Genomic DNA, 22,990 nt, shown 5'->3' on the forward strand with positions numbered 1-22,990 from the left:
ACTTATAAAGGTAGGGGCTGCCACTCCTACATAGACTTCGTCATGGTGTCCCCAACACTCAAAAATTGGATCACAAACTTTGAAATCAAAATTAGTCCCTTTAGCGATCATAACCCTTTGGCATTGGTATTTAAAGGTATGAACCTCAGTATGGTAGAGGGTGTACCCGAGGCCACAGAACAGGTGATAGCTCAAGGAAGAAGGCTGAAGTGGGCTAAGACAAATGGAGAAATGTTTTACCTCAACCTTGCAACGAAGGGCCAAAAACAAATACAAGTATGCCTGGATGAAAATATGGGTGGATTAACTGTGGTTAGGGCCTTTGAAGAAATCGCCCAACTAGTAGATTCCTTATTGAAATCCTCCCCCCGTAAAGGATTGACAGGGCCCCTGACCCCTCGCTGGTTTGATCACGCCTGCACCAAGGCATTGAAAGACCTTAAGAAATGCCTCACTGATAAACCAAAGGACAAGGCTAAAATAGCAGGGAGCAGATCCAATTATAAAAAAACTCTGAAAATGCGCAAAAAAACCATACAAAATCAAGCATGGGAGGATCTAAGGGAAGCAGCAGAAAGGGGCGATATGACGGCTTTCTGGAGAGTCATAAATGACCCATGTTTCAAAGATCCAAGGGGGCCAGATATAGTGAATGCCATTTTACCCGATCAATGGTACAAACACTATCGTGATCTATATAACCACACTGGGATAGCATCACAAGAAGAAGGTACAAAACCAGCAGTATCCGTAAGTCTAGAATTCTCGCTGGGTGAAATAAAATCAGCTATCCAAAGACTTTCAAAGAACAAAGCACCTGGCCCTGATGGCATCCCCCCGACCTCTACCTGAGTAACACTGACCTATGGGCACCTATCCTTACTAGAGTCCTGAACGAGGCAGTCGTGGCAGGACTGCCCCGCTCTTGGTCCTCGGCAACTATCGTTCCAATTCACAAAAAGGGCAGCCGGGACGACCCCCAATGTTACCGCCCTATCTCATTAATAGATGTCACGGCTAAAGTTCTGGGACGAGTGATTTTAAATAGTCTACAAACCTGGGCAGAGGACAATCATATTTTAACAGATGTACAGTACGGGTTCAGAGAAGGGAGATCTACAACTGACCAGTGTCTAAACCTGTATCTCCTTACCACCAAATACACCATTGCCGCTAAGGGGACCATTCACATGGGGTTTATGGACCTCTCTGCGGCCTTTGATCGCGTCAACAGACAGAAGCTATGGGCCCTGATGACTGATCTGGGGGTGGATCATGGGCTAGTGGACACATTGAAGGCACTACACTGGGAGACCACAACTGCAGTTCGCTATAATAAAGAAGGAATGAAGACAGAGCCATTCCCCTGCACAAGTGGCGTGCGGCAGGGCTGCATTTTAGCGCCTTTTTTATTTTCCTTATATATTAACAATTTGGATCATGAACTCATAAAGCTGGGAGTGGATTCCCCCAAGATTGGCCAGCGTTCGGTACCCGTCCTTTTGTACGCGGACGACGCGGTGCTGTTAGCCCGCACTCCATTGGGTTTGCAAAAGTTAATCGATGGCTTTGTCAATTTTATGAACTCATTGGACCTCTCAGCACATTTGGACAAGTCTTTTGTCATGTCCACAGGCTTAAATTTAAAAAAGCCCTTCTCGCATAGCATAGGCTCTCACAGGTTAGGAAGAGTCAAGTCCTTCTCTTACTTAGGCGTTCTCTTCGATGAGAAACTGGAATTTAAGAACCTGGCGGAAAAACATGCAATTAAATTGGTGGCCTCAACGGGCGCCATAATGGCTTATGGAAGGAGGCTAGGCAGATGGTCACCAGAACAGATACTGAACCTGTATAGGGCGGTCTCCTGCGCTAAGGTGTCATATGGAGCAGAAGTCTGGGGTTGCAAAACTAATCAAGTACACCAGATACAAGCTGAGGAAAACAAATTTTTTTAAAAACTACTAAAGGTTCCTCAAAGCACCCCCTCACACATAACACATATGGAACTGGGCGAGCCATATATCGAGGACAAAATCATGGTTCGACCCATCCTGGCCTGGATTAAGATCTGGACAAATCCCGAGGCCAGCCTTAGCAGACAGATCATCAAGGACTGCCTGAGCCGGGATAGAGGGGGGCAGATTCCATGGCTCAAATACGTAAAGGACACCATGGAACATATTGGCTGCAAGAACCTGTTCACTGAGCCGGAGTTGATGTCCGCCCAGAATAAAACCCTGGCCAAAAAACTATTTAGTGAATGGGCAACAGCCAGAAGGGCCCACTCTGAAAATAGTAAAAAATCCGTGGTGGCCCACGGCTTATCAACCACTACAAATTACAGAATGGAACCATACCTAGCGGCAATGTACAATGCGCAGGAAAGATTCTATATGACCAGGTTCCGTCTAAATCTCCTTCATCATTTGTTGTCCGTTCCCGCAGGATTTACACGCTCTGTAGAGCTGAAGGGTACCTGCGGCTGCGACTCTAGGTCTCCGCAGGATACCCTTCACTTTGTTTTATTATGTCCTTTTTACTCAGAGCCTAGAAGGAAGTTTTTAGTAAGGATTCTGAAAAACCAAAGACTGAAACATGCGAAAGTAGCCCTTCTCTTTTTACAAAAAGCCCCAGATCCATATACTCTGTTATGTGTTATAAGCTTCATTAAGGTTGCCATAAGACTCAGGAATACCAGGGAAACAAGTGTCCACTCCATCACCTCATAAAATGAACATAAGACAGTAGGAGACCTCTAATGATGAATTATGAACGATGCATTGCTCTCCCCTTACAAATTTTACTTTCTAATCGAAATTTTTTAAATGGTTTTTAAAATGTTTTTTAATAACATTGTTTGTATGTATTTTCATGCTCTTTAATGGTATCTTTTTAAGTACAGAATAAAGAAAATTTGAATTTGAATCAGATGGCACAAACATGGATGACCGCATCACCACAGTCTTTGGTCCCAGCCCTTCCTTTCTCTGTTCAGAAAAAGCAGAATGCCTGGCAGTTCAATGGGAAGGTGCCTTTAGCCCCAGTCACCCAATAACCTATGCAGAATAATATGCCAGGATTTCAGCCAAAGTTTAAAATTCAGCAGAAACCTTCAGTGATTAATGATAATTTTACACAATTTGCAGCTACACTTGGAGGTCTTAAAGGATCTAGTTCGGCACAATAGTGGTGCCAGTGAGGGGAAGTGGATTGCATGCATGTGCAATCCGAGAGGCAGATTAGAATGGTCCACATTGTAGACCTTTCAAATGAACAAATGACTGATAAGGTGTCAGTCAGTGTCCCAGTTAAAATTGGTTTCAGTGTTAATAATGAGTTTATAATTAGTGAGACGCGTGCAGGGAATTCTTTGGGTCGGGATCTTTTGTGCAAGTTAAATTGTGTGATTTACTGAACAATGGAACTTGTTGATATTCAAACAAAAGATGATGTAGAATTTAAATGAAAATCACAAGTTGTTAAGATTAAATTACTGCCAGTTCTCACAAAAGAGGAATTAAGACCTACTGCGAAAGAGGTTTGCGATTTTAGAGGAAAGTCAGTTGGGGTAGTTAGAAGTGTAGAGCCAGTGCAGTACTGTAAAGTCGCATACAGTGATCCCTGCACTCTTCAATATAGGCTTGTGCCTCTAATTGATAAAAAAATAATTGAGCAAGGCATTCTAAAGTAAGTCCTAAGTAGTCCATTTAATTCACCTTAAATGGGTTTAAAGAAACGTAGTGGCACATGGAGACTACTACAGGATTTGCACAAAATCTCATAATTTCATGTGGTTCAGTAGTACCAAATCCAGCAGGGATTTTGTTTAAGATTCCAGCTAGTGTACAGTAGTTCACAGTGATAGATTGTCCAGCATTTTTCATGAGGATTGTTGGTATCCTTTTGCGGTCAGATTCTGAAATAAAGTCCTTATTTGGTGTAGGATCGCACTAGGCTATACTGAGAGTCCTTCAATCTTTTCCCCAACAAACTAAAGAAGGATTGGGAAAGTTTAAATTTGCTTTGTGACTCAGTAGTGGCACAGAATATATCGATAACTTGATGATTGCTTTTTGCTTTTGCTGAAAATGGGCATAAAGCGTCCCTTATTAGAAAAGCAGTACTATCAAAAAGAAGTCATTTGTTTGGGACACCAAATATGAGAACCAAGTAAGGAAAATTGTCAACAAATACATTTCTGCGATATTGAGAATTAACCCAACAAATAGCACAGAGAGAAGTGAAGCTGTTTCTAGGAATAGCTGGCTACTGTCATCAGTGGGTTTCAAATTGTTTGTGATTGCGAAGCCCCTGCAGAGGCTCGCGCGCAATTATGTTGGTGATACACTGCCTTGGGTTAAGTGTATATGAGCCCTCCTGGATCTGACACAGTTTGCGTAGCACGTCTGCTCTAGGAATTATGAGAACAATTTTTATTTATTTTGACAAGAAAGAGAAAGGAATGCACATTCTGCTTTTACCTGACCGCATGGCCCAGCCAAGCAGCCGATTGTATACTTCTCTGCAACACTAGATTCAGTGGTTGCTGCTCTAAGGTTGCATGAAAAATATTGTAGCAAATTCTTTGGCAATTGAACAGAGTGAGGCAATTATGGTGGGGTATAGACTTATTATGTTGGGTCCACATTAATTTGAGACAATTGCTAACTTGTACACGCACTCAGCATCTCACAAATAGCCGCTTAACTATGAGCAAACAATCTTGGCAGCAGTGAACATTTCAATTAAACACTACAGCACTCTGAATCCTAGTAAACGTTTGCCTTTGCCAACGAGGGAAACTGGAGAAATGGATAATGAGATTGATGATAGTAATACTCTTACCAGTGTGGCATAAAGTAGAGTGGTGTGGCATAGAGTGGAGTAACGTGGAGTGAAGTAGAGAGCCTTAGCTTAGAGGGGCATGGACCAGAGTGTTGTAGAATAGAGTGGAGTGTCGTAGAGTGGTATGGGATAGAGTGGAGTAACTTAGAATGAACCTAGAATGGAGTAAAGTGTCGGGTGGGGTGTGGTAGAGTGGAGTGGTATGGGGTGTTGTGGAAAGGCTTAGAGTGGAGTAATGCAGAGTGTAGTGACATGGTGTAGAGTTTTATAGTGTGTTACACAGTGGAGTGGCGAAGAGTGGATTGTTGTGGAGTATAGTGTCGTAGAGTGGAATGGCATAGAGTGGAGTAATGTGTTGTGGAGTGGGACAGAGCGGAGTGTAGGGTCGGGGAGTTGGAGTGGGATTGAGTGGACTAGAGTGGAATATGCATGGCGTGGTAGCACATTGCCATTACAGACATTTTTAATTGAAATTACGAGTACATTTGCTCAGACAAAACCGTTGTACTGATAAAACTATACAGCACACAAACAATAATGTGTGAAAATCAGCATCACCTAGTGTATTGGTTTGTTTTGATCGTATTAAAATGTTTGTTTCCAATACACTTCAGAGTTAAAAAAAATATGCTTCATTTGTGCATTCATATTTCTGATATATTCTGAAATATTTGCATAGTTCATGTACTGTAATTTAAATTGGGTTGTGCGCTAGAAAAAAATAGCATCCTACAGCATTTCCTTAAACAGCCCCAGGTCCCAGAAAGATTGTCACATAAGTCCTCTCACTTTGCAGTCAGAGAAAGAAAAGTAAACACCAAAGTCCCTCAGAAGATAGTGCCTTAAATGTGACCTTTGTCTTTGAATGCACAGGAAATGTGACAAAATAAAAACAACATTTTAACTCCTGTTTTTGCTAATTGAATTCCAGCATGGTTATTTTGGGAGTGCTTTAGCACCCAACCTCCCACTCCCCTACTTCCAGCGCCTGTGCTGAAATTGAGGAGAGGATTGTTTAAGTTATGCCATTAGTAAAGAGTACTGACTAAAATAAACAAGCTCGTAGACAGCACATTTTTCCTCACAAGCATGCAAAATGAATGCAGTGGTATTGGCAAAGATAATTAATCCGTCAAGCAGAAAAATAGAAGGCAGGAATTTTTTTCTGAGAAATACAGCATGTTTACTTCTGTGAACTAGCACATCAGGGAGACACCTGAAAAACATCTACTCTTATGGAGTGCCTCATCAAAAAGAAAAAAAAGAGTTCCTGAAAGTGTGCACTCGTGGAAGTATACAAGGAGCAAGTCAGAGAGGTGGTAAACAGGTTATGCTTCACAGGAGAGACTAAGACATGCAGGGAGCCTAAAACAAATACAGCCAGCAAATAGAAAGTAAGCAAATGTGAGTTACAATGTGAGTTACAAAACACAAAGTAAATGGTAAGCAATAGAATGGATGGAACGCATTCCTAGGGTAGCTTTCTGCATGTCCCAACTATGTCTTTGTAACCAGAGAGCTGTGCTGTCTAATAGGCTTTTTTTTTTAAACTTTATTTTGGTTTTCAGCAAAATGAACAACACAATCCCCCCCCCAAAATTGGCATTGGTAGAAGAAAAATACAAGTGTACACATTCCACAGCCCCAGTAGAGCTCCAGCAGGTGCAGATATAGCAGTAGATACAATAGTTAAATTCTTGGGATGCAGAGCAATGATACAAAACTGACAATAAGGAACCTCGTGCGTGGACATCAGGGCAGTACCTCAACACCTACTCCCCCTCCCACCGCCGCCACCCCATCCTCGGGCCCCGAGTCCACAGTAGAGAACAATTCAGCACTAGTTGCATCGGAATCGCTATCAACGGACCCCACAGCGCACATCATACTCCATGCGAGTAAATCCTCTTGCAGCCGCTCATCCTTACGCGTATGCTGCATGTGAGTCCCCTCAGCCAATGTCCATTCCCCCACGTCCCGGAGCCACAAGGACATGTCTGGTGCCCTCTGTCCCATCCAGGTGATAGCCACCCGTCTCCTAGCCAAGACCAAGAGCAGCTGCAACATTTTATATGAGAGGTTCCTCTTCCTGGGTTTGGGGACTAGGGCCAACAAGCAGTGAAGTGCGGTTAGGTCAATAGGCAGGCCCGTGATCTTCCTAATGTGGACCACTACTGCCCTCCAGAAGTCTCCGACCAGCGGACACTCCCAAGCCAAGTGAAGAAATCCGGCCCTGACTGCACCACATCTAGGGCAGGTATCCAATTTATCCGCGGCAATGCGGTGCAAAGCAACCGGGGTTATGTAAGTGCGATGAACAAAATTGAAATGGATCAGTTTGAAGCGTGCGTTACACGACACCTTCCTAGAAAGTGTCCCTATGCGTTTGCGTTGTCCCGGGTCCAAGGCGACCCCTAGATCCGCCTCCCATGCTGCCCAGGACGGAGATATCGGGGGGACCGAATCGCATCTCATAGCCGTATAGAGCAGCGTTATCAATCGCCGTCCCCTGCCGCACGACAGTAGGACATTCAGAGTATGGGACACCGGGGGTGCCTCCGGATATTGCGGCCAGGTCGCCCTCGCCATGTCCTGTAGGGCCCTATAATGGAGAAATTGTCCCCCAGAGAGACCAAAGGCCTCCGTAGCCCTTTCCAGGGTCACGAAGGAATCATCGGGATACAGATCCGCCAAAGTGTCACAGCCGCCTTCACGCCATTCCCGGAACGACATGTGTTCTTCCATCAACGTCACCGGCGCTAATATCCAAACCGGTAGCTCCCTATGAAATGGGGCCCGCCTTAACACTCTCTCCACTACCCGCTGCCAAAGTCCAGCCGTGTGTCGAACAACATATGGCAGGGAGTGATCCGCTCCCCTACCCCGCATCAGGGCCACCTGTAGGGTCCGCTCATCCGCTCTACCCGCTAGGAGTCGCAGATCCCAGTTGTCCGCACCCGCAAACCAGCGTGCGGCTGGTAGCAGTTGGGCCGCATAATAATATAGGTCAAACCTCGGGGCCTCGAGGCCACCTTCCTCCCAACGTCTAACCACCGTGCGCAATGCAACTCTGCTGCGTCTGCCCGCCCAAAGCAAGGAGGTGAGCAGCGTATTGAGTTTGTTGAATATGCGAGGAGGGAGAGGGCACAGGGTATTCTGCAAGGTATACAACACCCTGGGCAACATTACCATCTTCGAGACGGCCAGCCGTCCCATGAGAGAGAGTGGGAGCATATTCCAGAAGGACACGGACTGTTGTAGGGAACCGAGCACCCGGTCGGCGTTCCGAGCCAGCAATTGCTCATCGGACACGGCCGCCTGGATTCCCAGGTAGCGGAAGGCCTCCACTTCCCATCTAAGTCCCAGGGGCGGGAATCCCACTCTCGGGTCCTCACCACAGCCCGCAAGGGGGAAGATCAAGGATTTCGCGGGATTAAGGCGCAGACCAGAGGCCTCACCAAACCGATCCAAGTGGTGCAACAGGAGCGGCAGCGATTCCCGGGGGGAGGTCAGGTAGAACAGCGCGTCGTCTGCGTATAGCGAGACCAAGTGCACTGTATCCCCCACCTGATTCCCCAGGGGGCCATCTCCGCCCGGAGCGACACCGCCAGGGGCTCAATCGCCAATGCAAATAGGAGCGGCGACAGGGGGTGCCCCTGCCCAGCTGCCACTCCTCGGATCGGGCCGCCCCGATCCTGACCGTAGGCGCACTATATAGGAGTCTGATCCAGTCGCAGAAGAGGGGTCCCACCCCAGCCATCTGAAGCACCTCCAAAAGGTACCCCCAGCTGACAGTATCAAAGGCTTTAGCCAGGTCTATCGACACCAGGACCTGGGGATCCCCTCTATCACGCACCTCATGGAGAACTTGGTTTAATCGCCGAAGGTTCATGGCGGTGTTGCGGCCCGGTATAAACCCGCACTGATCTTGGTGAACTAAGTGCGTCATGTGCGGTGCCAGCCGCGTTGCCAAGATCTTAGTGAGAATTTTTGCATCTGTGTTAATGAGGGTGATAGGCCGGTAGGCCGCGGGATCACAAGCCTCCCCACCCGGCTTCAGAATCATGCAAACCTCACCCTGTTGCATGGTGGGTGGGAGTGTGCCACGCGCCAGCGCGTCATGGTAAATCTGGAGGAGACCGGGAGCGAAGGTATCTGCGAACGCCCGGTAAAACTCCGGTGGGAAACCGTCTCCACCGGGCGTCTTAGCCGTCGGTAGGGCGGCCAACGCCATTCTGACCACCTGGAGCGTCACCGCGGCGTCTAGTTCCCCCGCATCTTCCTTAGAGAGGGTCTGGAGGGTCAAGCCTCGAAGGTATGGCTGATACGATGCCTCCGTCACTAGGGGGTCAGCGGTATACACAGTCTGTAGAGTGCACCAGGTCCCCAGCGGGGTCTCTCAATGTCACGATCCGCGGAGGCGCCGATTCCCTGCAGAGGATCCAGGCCAATAGTCGGCCCGATTTGTCTCCTTCACGGTGGAGCCTCTGGCGATAGCGGCCGAGAGTAAATTTATCCAGCCGGGTGAAGATATCGTGAACGTCCTCACGGGCCGTCCTTTCAGAGTCTAGGTCTGACCCATCCGGATCAGATAAGGATGGACACCGACAGAGGCGCTCCTCAGCACCCTGAAGCTCACGGAGCAGCTGTCTCCGGACCCCATAAGTCAGGCCCATGCATGCGCCCCGCACAACCGCCTTAAGAGCGTCCCACTTGGTCGCATAACAGATGTTGTCATCCCCCCAATTCATATCCAGATAGGTACGTAGGGTCGTTTCCACATGTTCCCGTCCCACCGGGTCCTGTAGGAGATCCCTCGGCATCCTCCAGGTCCGCGGACGGGAGGATCGGTCCGCCCACTGCATTACGCACGTCACGGGCGAATGATCGGACAAAAACCAGGCCTGATGAGTGACCGAGAAAACAAGGGAAGCATCGACATTGGCAGCAAGGACTCTATCAAGCCTACTATGAGTGTTGTGCGTGGGGGTATAACAAGTGTACAGTTTCAGTCCCAGATTACCCAGTCGCCACAAATCTATAGCACCCAGGTTATCCATCACCTCCCGGAGACGTGTCGTCATCCGTGGTTTCGTGCCTGCACGTGGAGGATGCCTGTCTAGCAGCGGATCCAGTACACAGTTGAAGTCTCCAAACCAGAGAAGGGGGGCATCTAAATCAGAGACTATAAGCTCCTGTAAGCCGGAAAAGAAATTCGGGTCATCTACATTGGGTGCATAAGAATTCAACAGCAGGAAATCCCTCCCATCCAGTTTCACCCGCAAAAGTACATATCTGCCCTCAATATCTGCCTCAGCAAACTGGACCGCCAGGGGAACCCCGGGTGCCACCCAGATCAGGACCCCCCTAGCATAGGTAGAGAAGGAGGAATGGAACATTTGACCCCTCCACTTCTTCGCCAACTTAAGGGCACCATCCTCATTCAGATGCGTTTCCTGTAAGCACGCCACAGAGACTCCATGACGGCGTAGAAAGGACAGTACCCTGTGTCTCTTGGTGCAAGTGCCCAAGCCCCGCACGTTCCAAATTAAAAATTTGTATCCCATAAGCATTGAGCTTGCCCATCCGGGCAACCAAGTCCAGCATCTGCAACCAGCCTCCCAGGGGCCTGAACGACAGTACACTCGATGCCAAAAACAATACCCCCCCTACCCCACAGCTCCCCAACCACATGAACTGTAAAGAAATCCTCCACCCCCCCATTCATGAGCAGGAGTAGTGCAACATCAAAACTCGCTACCCCGCCTCCTCCCTGCCAGTGCCAGCCAAAAACAACAACGGAACCCAGAACCCCTCCAGAAACAGTTCCCCCACCCCCACCCACGAGCAAAAGGACAGCAACAACCAACAAAGCTACCCTGCCCTTCCCCTGCCAGTGCCAGGACGGACACAGCCACCCCATACAACCCACTAAACCCACACTCACACACAACCAACCAGACCCACTCACCCTCCCCCTCAGCTCCCCGAGGACCCAATGTTCCAGGACAGTCTCCGGGTATGTCTATTGAACACAGTCTCTATGCTGGGCGACGTGCCGCCATATACTCGTGGGCCCCACAGCATAGCACCCCGGCCAACGGGGCAGCAGTTCTCCTCCGCAGTCGATCACCCAGGGCTCCCAACACCAAGGAGAAACAGCAATGATCTGACAAAGACCCAGAAGGGGGTGCACCCACATCGGAGGGCAACAACGCATCAACAAAAACAGTACCTGAGGTCAGATCTCACTCAAGCTGTGGTTCAGAAAGTCCAGTTTCCGGGATCACTGGAGCAGTGGAGTCCATACCCGGCAAGGTTTCCTGCAAAGTATCCGGGACCAGGACCTCACCAGGGGCAGATGTCTCAGGGGACTCCGGGGCGACCCCCGTTGATGATGTTCTCATGCGCAGTGCTCCGTCCGACCCCACAGTCACCCGAGGCTCAGCAGAACCCAGGGGTCGGCGTCGTCCTCTGCCTCGGCGGCGGCGCTGGGGCCGGCTCCCCCAGGTCTCGCGGGGGCCGCCCCGCTCACCAGGTGGTAGGTCATCTCCCCGGATCTCAAGCCACTCCCACACCTCTGCCGGGGACTCGAAGAAGTGAGCGCGGCCCTGGGAGAGCACCTTGAGTTTGGCTGGGTAGAGGAGCATGTATTGGAGCTTCATTTCCCGGAGTTTCTGCTTAACTCCCAAGTAGGACTTCCGCTGCTCCTGCACCTGCTGAGTATAATCAGGATAGATGGAGTCTAATAGGCTTTGACTTCTAAAAAAAACAAGAACCTTTGAGTGTACTGCAGAGCACTGCTGGGCAAGGGCAGAGGATTCCCCCACAGCACACGTGCGCGAGCACTGTAGTACATTTTAGGTCAACTGCCAGATGGCTTCATAGTTTATATTCAAGAAGCTGTTTGATTGACTCAGGTCAAGAAAAGTTCCTAATTTTATTGTACAACTTCTTATCTGCATTGTCGAGGAAGATTGCTCCAGTCAAGCTCCAAGCACATTGCTGAAGGAAGGGTCCACATGCCTTAGCAGGATAGCAATACATAATATGCTTTTACCTCTGCAGCACAGAAGGTTGCAAGATGTACTATTAAATCTTTATAATGCACTACACTGGCGCCTTTCCTTAAAGGTCTAAAGTTTTTAACCAAAGAACTTTAGAGGTGTTACGGCCTTAGTGTAATGTTGGAAAGCAGGCTTATTGATGCCAAAGCACCACATAGAAGCTTGTATTACTTTGAGGATCCTCATCCTCGCCCAGTTATTCCCACAGTCATACAGAATATTTCCTGTCCAATCCAAAAACCAACCCTCAGTCCAACGTGTTCTCTCTCTTAAAAATCACCACTTCTCCTAATGCACAGCAGGTGGCCGATTGCTGGCCTAGTCCCAGTCACCTGTGATGTACTCTCAGTGGAATGCTGCAAGCAACCCTACATAACTGTTCAGGAAATGCCTCATAACTCCCTTACACCTATTCATCCATCATAATACCAGCTGTACCAGATAACAGAAAACATGTGCAAAGGCTTTAGTTGAACCAGTACCTTCACACCACTATAGGAAGCAAAAACAAATTCCAGTGTAACCAATAGTTCTTCTACAGACTCGTTAATCAATTTGGTCATCAGGAAAAAACAGTGGTTTGTAAACTGTTACTATATAATTATCATATCAATTTACATAGAGGCCACACTTGATTTGATGTCTTCTGTTGTTCTTGTCATTTCAGGTTATTGCAGCAGCAGGTGTCGAGGAGTTTCCTTCCTGCCATTTGCAGTCTGCATATTTCCAGCTGTCTTCACAATTCCAACAGGACTTCCATAGTGCGCTGTGGAAGACAGGTATACAGCAGAACGTATCCAGTCTTACTGGTCAGACCTGATGGGTCCACCATTACCATTCGCTATAAGGAGCCCAGGAGAATCATCGAAGTAAGGCACACACGTAACGTACAATCTACAGGTTTTATGTGGCAGCATTGCAATTATCTAACCCATGCTTTGTGCAAAGAATCCACATTTCTGAGAGCTCTTAGAGTTAACCTTGTTGACATGAACGCGCATAAATGTTCTATTTCTTTTGTTGAGTCATTTAGGTTAGTCAAAACAGAACACAAGGGTTCCTAGTCAAATTCAGTATTTTAACTGTTGTTCCAAGTCCAGTTTAACCTCTGAAGACCCAATTCACAAGACTTTCTTCTGAGTAAAGGCATATTATTGTTTTAATTTCAGAAGTAAGTTACACCAAAGTCAGGCTTTAAGAATCTAACCTTTGTCTTTCACCTAATGTTATTTAATCTAGGTCGCTGTCTTCACAGATAAGATAGCTGAAAATATTCATAGCTGAGATTTAAGGTGGTAGATTCACGCATCTGTATCCAGTCGGGCATTGGTAATCACAGAAAGGCCACGTGTTCAATGTTAAAGAACATTAAAAAGGATTTTTTTTAAACACGCAGAAAACAATATTGTGTACACATAGGTCTCATATGGAATTGAATGCTTTTCCCATTTAAACAATTGCCATTCACAATCTCAGTTTTACACATATATTGATTGCTATGAAACATTTGGGAACTTTGTGCAATTCTCAGAGCTAAACTGATTTTATGTGCGGCTTTGCAAGATATATAGATTTTTAATGTTATCACTTATTGACTAACTTCATCTGATGTGCAGGTTGCCTTCTTGCCCTCCTTTGTGTCCATTCTGCCTTTTTATCAGATGTAGCATGTTATCTAGGTAGCCATCCATCCATTCTGCCTTTTTATCAGATGTAGCATGTTATCTAGGTAGCCATCCATCCACAATACACAGAAAGGTGGTTCACAAGTATCTAGTTTGTAGTGCACTATCTTCTTTTCCTGTATTTTCCCTGGCTAGCTGGCAATTTGTTTGACTATCTTAGGAGCTCAAGAGATCATAACACCCGTATCTTCTTTTTGGGGTTCATGTTTTTATTGCTTACCTAGCCATTCTCATAAATATACATTCTAAGAACTAACCTGCATCCTATCCCCGGAGACGTACTCATGTAGAAAACACAGCATTTCATTTGATTTCAGTTATCAATCATATTTACTGGACTCTGCAGTTCAAAAGGTTTTAGAATTTTGGGTCATTTATATGTAAAGGCATCTGATTAATGTCCAAAGAAATATTGTGCCCCGATTTTATAGAGTATATAAACATGTTCTAAAAATGCTGTTGTGATTTTTGTTGTAACAACTTGAAAAAGCACCTAGGTGATTTTTCTTGGAATGCACACTAAAATGCATGCACTCTAAAATACCACAATAGGTGTCCTATTATCAACAACTGTACGTGAAGGGTTTTTAATTGAAAGAAATAAACAAATGGAAACTGTAAAGTCCCAAATTCTCTTCCAGTGAGGCTTGCTAGAAATGTGGATCCTGTCATTACTGAAGGGGTCCTAAATAATGCAAAAATATAAACAAGCATTAGCAAAGCCTATATGTCTCCCCTTTGAGACCTATTGGTTCTGCTAATGCCTTTATTGAACCTTTACAACATTTGCAAATGCTGTACAACATGATGAAAAGAGGAACAAAAAAGAGTGTCAGAGACATCTTGCTGCAGATTCCTTACCTTAGAACCTCCAGGCATCAGGCTGGATCTGGAGGATTTTTGATAGCAGTACCCCTGCACACCGATAGGTGGCGTCGGTCGACTTGCGTGCCATTGGGTTTGTTGTAGTCGTGACGTTCGTGTCGTCTATATAGGTGCCACCTCAGCACGTTGATGTCAGTTATTTTCTTTCCACGCCAGCCAGTGCAGATCTGATGAAGAAAGCTACCCCCGACACTTTTTGACAGACTTCTTTGACTTTTTAGACTTTTTTGGTGGGTAGGTAATGTCCAGTAAAAAAGACATCTGGGCTCAAATAGTGCGGTGCCGGTCACCGCGCCATGTCATTTACTGAACACCATCTGGTATGTCTTTGGTGCCTGGATTGCGACCATGACCCGAAGTTGTGCTCTGACTGCTGGGCCATGGCGCCGAAAGCTTTGAGGGAGCTGTCCCTTAAGCTGCTTGCGGCCCAGTATTAGGCGCCTCAGAGATCTCCTCTAAGATCTTATTCCTGCTCCCGGTCACGGTGTCGGTCAAGAGGAAGCTCAGAGCACCGCTACAGGGAATCCAAGTCTTCCTCCTCTCACTTGAAGTTGTCGAGGTTAATTAAGAAGCACCATAAAAACACAAGAAGTCAAAGCATGCTTCGATTTCACCCTGTCCGTCACCTGATGAGACGGGGAAATTCGGCGTTCGAGGGACCACTCTGCGGAGCGGGTGCCTTGGTCGAATCTGTGTTTCTCTCCCTTCCTCGGGCTGGGAGCGACCCCCAGCCTATTGAATTTTTTTTATAATGCCATGTGCACCATTTATGGGCGGCCTGACTCTGCCGGCATGCCCCCGGGCCCTGCAGGCTCTGAAGAAGAAGTAGTTCCCTTGGGTTCAGTGCCGTCGGCTTCAGCCCCGGCGCTTAGTCCTCCACTTGGATCTAGACCGGCGGCGAACGTACCCAATCGACCTTCCACGGCGAAGCGTCCGATGCCTAGAACCTTGAAGTCGCCCACTGGCGGCGCTTTCCCCATCCTCCAGACAAAACGGAGCCAGTTGGGCGTTCACCGCACTGAGACTGGCGCCGACTGAGCCGTTGGGATCCATGCCGTTTCCTGAGCCTTATTCTGAGGGGCTAGGGTTGGATGAGGATTGGGATGGGCAGTAGGATCCCTTAGAAGTCCCGCTTTTCAACATGGAAATTGACTGGTACGAGGCACAGGGTGTTGCCAGTGGCTTGGACTCCTCCCCAGAGCCTGGTTTGTTGTCTCCTCCTAACCTGGCTATGGAGGAGGGGGCTTCATTTGCAAGGGTGGTATGTTAGGCTGCATAGGTCTTGGACCTGCAGCTTCCTACTGTGACACTCAAGACCAATGGCTTTACAAATGTCATCTGCGAAGATTGGGGGTTCCAGTCTTCCACTATCTCCACAGCTGGTTGTTGAAGGGGGGTTCACCCCAAGCTGTCTTCTCCCACCTCCAGACTGCAACAAACCTCTTGCATTCACTGGGGTTCACTATTAACATGCCGAAGTCACACCTGAATCCCTCTCAGATGCTCCCTTTCACCTGAAATGTTCTGGACACAGTGCAGTTTCGGGCCGACCCTCCCGAGTGGCAAGTGCAGGATATTCAGGCTGATACCGATATTTTAACTTCTATCCTGGATCTCGGTGAGACTGACTCTGAGGCTGCTGGGCCTCATGGCCTGCTGCATCCTGCTGGAAGATCATGCCAGGTGGCGCATGCAGGCTCTGCAGTGGGACCTGAAGTTCCAATGGGCGCAGCATCGGGGGAATTGCACCGATCTAGTCCAGATCTCAGAGGACTACTAGGAAAGATCTGCAGTGGTGGTTAACAAACCGTAATTGGGTCTGAGGAAGACCCATCTCTCTTCCCCAACCAAATCCTACATTGGTGACCGATACGTCACTCTGGGATGGGACGACTACCTGGGAGAGGTGCAGGTCAGAGGGCTCTGGTGTCCGGCAGAAGCCGAGCTCTACATTAATTTGTTGGAACCTCAAGCAATTCGTTTGGCACTGAAAGCCTTCTTGCCATCTTTCAAGGGAAGGCTAGTTCAGGTGTTCACAGACAACACCACAGCCACGTGGTACTGCAACAAACCAGGTGTGGTGGACCCATTGTCAGGAGGCTCTATGCCTCTAGACTTGGCTAGAACAGCAGGTGATATCCCTGATGGTTTAGCACCTGGCAGGTTCTGTGAATGCCAGGGTGGACAAACTAAGCCATCGGTGCCTAGCGGATCACGAATGGCGTCTCCTTTCTTCTCCTGTCATCGAGATTGAGCAGCGACAGTTGTTAGCTTTTGACCTTCCTCCTGAAATCTGAAAGGTTATGCTGGCAGCCAGGCATCCCTCCACCAAGTTGGTATACACCTGCTGATGGCAAAAATGTTGTAAATATGGTACAGGGCGGTCTGTTGACCCCCTGTCTGCCTCCCTCTCTGATATTCTTTTTTTCTTTCCTTCTTTGGCCCAGCAGGGCTCTGCTCTGGGCACTCTGAAGGGTTACCTTTTGGCCCTTTCTGCTTCAATGCAGTTGCCAGATCAGCCGTCCCTTTTTAAATCTGTTATTGTACATAGATTCTTGAAGGGGCTTACACATTTGTTCCCCCCTCACCCCGTAATCATGCCCCAGTGGGACCTTAACTTGGTTCTCACCTATTTGATGTGTGCACCTTTCGAGCCATTGCACGATTGCCCCCACCCCTGGCAGCTTATTATCAAAACCGCCTTCTTAGTGGCAATCACTTCAGCCAGGAGGGTGAACGAATTGCCAGCTCTATTTTCTCAGCCTCCTTACCTGATTGTCTTTCCTGGACAAAGTAGTGCTCTGCACGAAGGCTTCTTTTTTGCCCAATGTGGTGACACCTTTCCATCTAGGGCCCTTGTCCACCTTCTTTGCTCGTCCACATCCTTCTATGGATGAAGAGCATCTCCACCGTCTGGACCCAAAAAGAGTGTTCTCATTCTACCCTGAGAGCACTAAAGAGTTCTGGGTGGATGAACAACTCTTTGTAGGGTACATTTGAGCAAAAAAGGGTTGTGCTGTGCAAAAGCGAACCATCTCTCACTGGGTTATCCTCTGCATACAAATCTGTTATGTCTTGGCAAAGAAACAGCTCCCCGAAGGCCTTCGAGCTCATTCAACCAGAGCTAAGGCAGCCACCGCAGCTCTTCAGCATGGTGTTCCAGTCCTTGCCATCTGCCAGGGGGCCACGTGGGCATCCCTGCACACATTCGCCAGACATTACTGCCTGGATAATTAGGTCCGTAGAGAAGGCCTCTGTGGCCGTTCGGTCCTACAGCTCTTTCTGGTCTAACACTTTTGCGCAGTCCCTCCTCCAGAAACATTATTGCTTGGGTATCTGTTCTAATATAAGGAATCTGCGGTTAGATTTCTCTATCAGATGGACAAGTTACTTACCAACGTTAACACCTTATCTGGAAGAGACATGATCTAGCCGCAGATTCCTTACTGACCCACCCATCCTCCCTGCACTGCAGATCAGTTTTTTGCGTCCGGGCTGTTCCCCTTCAGGGCTCTAGTTGTTTTTTAACACACCCATGGTCAGCCACTTCCTGGCCCCATGCTTATGACGTGGAAAGTTACGAAAAGTACTGACGTCAGCGCACCAAGGTGGCACCTAAATAGATGACTCGGACATCTCGATAACAACTAACCCGACTCCTATGAAGTCAGAATCACTGACTGATGCCACCTATCGGCGCACGGGGTACTACTATCAAAACCTTTCCGGATCCAACCTGACGCCTGGAAGGTCAAAGGTAAGGAATCTGAGGCTAGATCATGTCTCTACCAGATAAGGCATTACCGAAGGTAAGTAACTTGTTCAACAACGTCATTTTGTAGGTGGACACATGAGTGATGACGTATGCACATGACACAAGTGACTTTTTTTTTAAAATTAACAATCCGGGCTGCATCGCTAAATATACAATATATATCAAAATAAAGTAGCGTGAGTATGCTTTTTTTAAATTAGAAAGTGCTGGCAATTCGGGGCAACAGACAATCTGGTTGGGTTTGCAGGTGGGGGGAGGAATGGACTCGCATGAGTGTGATCAACAAGGAGGACATGGAGTGATACACAGGAGGAAGATAATATCACTAGGGAGAAGCACACAGGTGAGAGCAACAGGGAGAATGGTGAAGAGAAGCACAAAGATGAAAGCGTAGTCCATACAGCGGCGGGGGCAAGCGCCCAAATGAGGCAGCTGGGAAGCACAAACACTCTAGGACACAAACAAACGGGCAATGCTCTGGGGAGGGGTATTGGACAAAGCAACCCATCAATTAAGAAAGAAGCAAATGGGAGTGACGATAAAGCCAGCCAAAGGTAAGTAATAAGTGTACTTTAAACCTACTATACGTTCTTGGCAAGATGACAATAGGCCTTCAGCAAGCAGACAGCTTGTACTGCCATGAAGGCTCCATCTATAAATAAGCATTGCAAATTCAAATAGGTGTCGCATTTGTTGGAGTTATTGGCCTTGTACATGCCAATGGTTTTTTACCTAGCTATGTTGCAGGGAGCAGTATAATTTGTGTCCCAAAAAAAAAACAAGGCTAGGTTTAAAAAAAAAGGCATTTATAATGCCAATAACTCCAACTCAAACAAATGGCAGACCTATTGCATAGACTTTGGCAAAGCGAGCCGATGTAAAGGAAGAAGCGGCGTCTAAGTTTATTTTTAGGTCTTGCCTACGCAGTGAGCATGCACTGCATAGGAGGGCCTTTAGCCGTCGCTCTGCTCATTTTCAAGCACACACATGCTTGTGGTGGCATCCACCTTGGGGGAGCACGCAGCGGCGCGCCACAAGCACGAGTGCAGTGCTTGAAAAGGAGCGTGAGGCGCTTGCGCTGGTTTTCCCTTCTTACTCCATTTGCACTGCTGTCCGCCACTTTTCATCCTTCATTCTCTCTTCTTCCTTTTCTGCCATCTTCTCTCTTGCTCTGGGCCACAAAGTCAGAGCCGTCCTGCTGCTCAGTCAGTGCTTGTTTGTTTTTTTTAACTTTCAGCGCGAGGCGCGTTAGCGCTTGTTTCGCTTTGCAACATTTGTGTCTTTCAGGACGTTTGCAAGCTTTAGAAAAATAGCTGAAGAAAACGTTTCGCTAAAACTAGGCCTGCACATGGAAGTTAAGGTGCTTTTTAGGTGGTCAGTTCTGTTGCCAAAAGTTGTTTCAGACATATCTCTTGTAAAACTTCCTTTGTGTGAACAAGTTCTATTCCGCAAAAGAAGTCGGGCAAAGTTGGTAAATGGAGTATTCCACATTCAATTAGTTGTTCGCTTTGTTGTGCGTTAGGACCGAATTGAACCCCACAGGATCCCGTCCAAGTCTCACAGCTCCTTCCCTGCACCCCAAAAAAGTCAAAAGCAACTGAAGGGACGAATGTAGACCAACTTCACGGCTCCTGAATGGATTCTGCTTAATGCATTTTCCCTCCTCCTTGATGAGTTTATGTTGGACAAATTGATAGGTCTCGTAGTATCCAATCAGAGCCTTTTGATCACCCTGACTTCTGGTTTATCGCTCGCCTTTATTACACTGCCGATGCTTGTATGTGCACTTTCAGGGGTGTTCAGTTTCTGTAAAACACATAAAATACCTGAAGAGCGCTTTCATGCACAACGACCAGGTGTGTGTGCGTGCGTGTGTTAGTTACAAACACCGACCAGTTAATCTATGATAAAAAACTTACCACAATGTGTAATTGGCGATGCTTAATTATCCAATTAAAGGCTTATGCGTTTGACCTAGAGGTACCGAAACGTAAAATGTGACTGCAGAAGACGGCGAGTTGTTGCGAGGGGCAATGAGTCGTTGAAGTAGTAATTCTTACACTGCCCCACCCCTTACGGAGCAATTTTTATATACATTATCAGCATCTCAGAAGTTAGCCTCTCTCTGGTGAGGAAGAGGCGTGCTCCTTTGAGCGGTGAAAATATAATACTTAGAATAACACAGCGGCCACTGATGCATCTGTTTCATGCCCTCTTCCCGTCTTGTTACCTCTTCACCTCCGTCGTTTGTTGCTTAGATGTGTCTCAATTTGCTGACAAAACTGACACCCTCTCATGTGTTTCAATTCAGCTAGTATGCTGCGGCGGGAGATGTTGTCTCAAAACATAGGCCCTGAGGATTGTATTTCGTTAGTTGAAATGTCTCCTACAAAATCTGTAAAATACTAGTGATTTGCACTGCCTGCACACTCGTGTATCAGGGGGAAGCCACCAGTTTTTTGGTTTTTTCTCCAGTCGGTAAAGGATTTATTCAGTTATTTAAAACATGTCACAACGCTGTATTATAAAACAGCGCTGAGTATAACCTACCGATATACAGATCATAAAAGAAATATATGTTTGACCGTAGGATGCAACGCTTATAGAAGCAATCCCAGTGTGGTCCAAGCTGCAGGTTTAACTGCCTAGAGGAGTTGGGTTCCGCTTGTTAATGTAAGCAAAGAACAGACTTACAAGTGTGCTGATCGACGCATCCATGCCTAGATCACTCACTCCTTCAATAGTTATCACTTTAGTGTCATTAAAAATTTTTTATTTTTCGCTGTGAATTTTAATATGGGCAAATAGCCAAAGGGTGTGGCAAGTGTTCCACTCCAAGCCAAACAATCTGGACACATTTCGATGATGTTTCCAATACATTCGAAATTAAAAGCAGGTATGGGCAATGCAATTCTGAAATATATATGCAAAGTGCTGTCCAGTTTTTGTACAGTAAAGTGCGTAGGGAGGTCGGAAAAGTATTTGAAACCTATTTCTGGGACTCTCATCTTTCCACTCTTGTTATGTCGCCCTGCTGGGAGAAACCTTTCGAGTGGTGACTGTATTTCTTTGCGTCTTCCCGGAATGGGGGTGGGGGCAACCTTAAGAAGTATGTTGTTGTTTAGACGGACCTTACTCTAGGCCAAATACTACAAAAGCCACCCTTGATCCAACAGAATACCCATTTATATTAGGCGAATGATTACTGTACTGTCAAGGTGGTTGAGCACACCGCCAGCTTTCGTCCAAGTGAGATACAAGTTCCCTTTCACGCTATTGCTGCCCATAACCTTACTACACTTACAAATAGGTATGTTAAATGTCAAATTTAGTTTAAAGAAGCCTTGTGATACAGTACTTTTTAAAAGCATGTGTGATTACCTTCTACAATGGTGCTGGTTAGTGTAAGAGCAGCTTAAACAAGTGCACCAAAAAGCTATATTTGGTATTAACGAAATCGCACTGTGCACTGGTTAAGTGTGTACTCGCAGGGTCTCTTTCTGCTTCATGTATACTTTGTTACTCCTTAGAAGTGTCCTACATATTGCTATCTTCATTTACGATTGTTTCAAGTGGTCAGTGAAGACTGTTTTGATATCCCATACCTTACTCGTACGGTCTTCTTCAGCACAAAGTATCTTGAATATTTCCTGTACACGGGATTCGTTGCCGATTTATTGTATTCACTGTCACGCTTGGTCTTTTGGTACCCCTTAAGTAGGGAACTCAGCCACATACTTATTTGTGCTGATGAACGAACAGAAGGACATGGCCATAGGCATAGCCAATAGGTCTCGTCTTTGGGACCTTACAAGTGTTTAGCTTTCAACAGTTGATGTTGCCCAAGGATATTGTGCTGCATAATTAAATACTTAAAAGGTCCCAAAGGGAAAGGTCCCAAAGGCGAGACCTATTTGCTATGCCAATGCTTGTTTCAATTTTGTACGCTTTTGGTAAGCAGCGTAGCACACCGCCTGTGCCATGCTGCTTATTAAAAACATATAATATTGAAAAAATATGGGCAGCTGCGCCTATGAAAACAAACTCGGCTTGCCAAAGTCTATATTTTCAATAATATACAATTTTGGTAACCAACGCAGCACGCTGCCTGTGCAATGTTTAAAGTTGGGTCAGCCGCAAACACAAATGGCCGCCATTACTTAATACAAAAATATAAAAGCGGGCGCCCTGCTGAAACCTACAGCATGGCGCCTGGAGGCAGGACTGCTTTTTAAGAAAACATGGCTCACAGACCATAAATGAAACCTAGTGAGTACCAATACAAGTAAACGGGGAAAGTCCTTATGGGAGGTTACAAAAGCAGAAAAGGCGGTACTAAGGAGGGACTACTAAGCCCATTCACGAATCAAAAACAGCCATTTAGAATGGACAGTAACAGAAGCCAATTGAAAAGATGGGCGGAAAATAGGCGTATCTTTAAGTTCATACCTGAATATAGCCATGTCTCGAAGAGACAGCACAAGTGCTGCCTAGGCAAGACCCAAGAAAGGACTCGAGGAAATTAAGAGATGTAAAAGTTATAACAAATCACAGGTATAAGTACATTTTCACTATACATAAACTGGAGAATAAGTAAGGCCAAATAATTTACCTGTATGCATGAAATCAGAAGATGGCACATAAAAAGCACAGATAAATCATGATTGTTGAATATTTTGTGCTAGCATTGAAAATGTATTTGTGTCTTTATGGGTCATGGTTCAAAAAAATTA

At 46.6% G+C, this 22,990-nt stretch overlaps 1 protein-coding gene across 4 annotated transcripts in view; it reads left to right on the forward strand.

Annotated features, from left to right (window-relative positions):
- Nucleotides 1–22,990, forward strand: part of MRPL55 (mitochondrial ribosomal protein L55) — a 106,810-nt gene that overhangs the window by 80,109 nt on the left and 3,711 nt on the right. For all 4 annotated transcript variants that reach the window (XM_078665329.1, XM_078665328.1, XM_078665326.1 and 1 more), the window contains one exon: nt 12,580–12,781. In XM_078665329.1, coding sequence (XP_078521455.1) covers nt 12,580–12,781 — 202 coding nt within the window. The remainder of the gene's footprint in view (nt 1–12,579; nt 12,782–22,990) is intronic.

The sequence above is a fragment of the Lissotriton helveticus genome, chromosome 10 (assembly GCF_964261635.1).
Source record: "Lissotriton helveticus chromosome 10, aLisHel1.1, whole genome shotgun sequence".
NCBI lineage: Eukaryota > Metazoa > Chordata > Amphibia > Caudata > Salamandridae > Lissotriton > Lissotriton helveticus.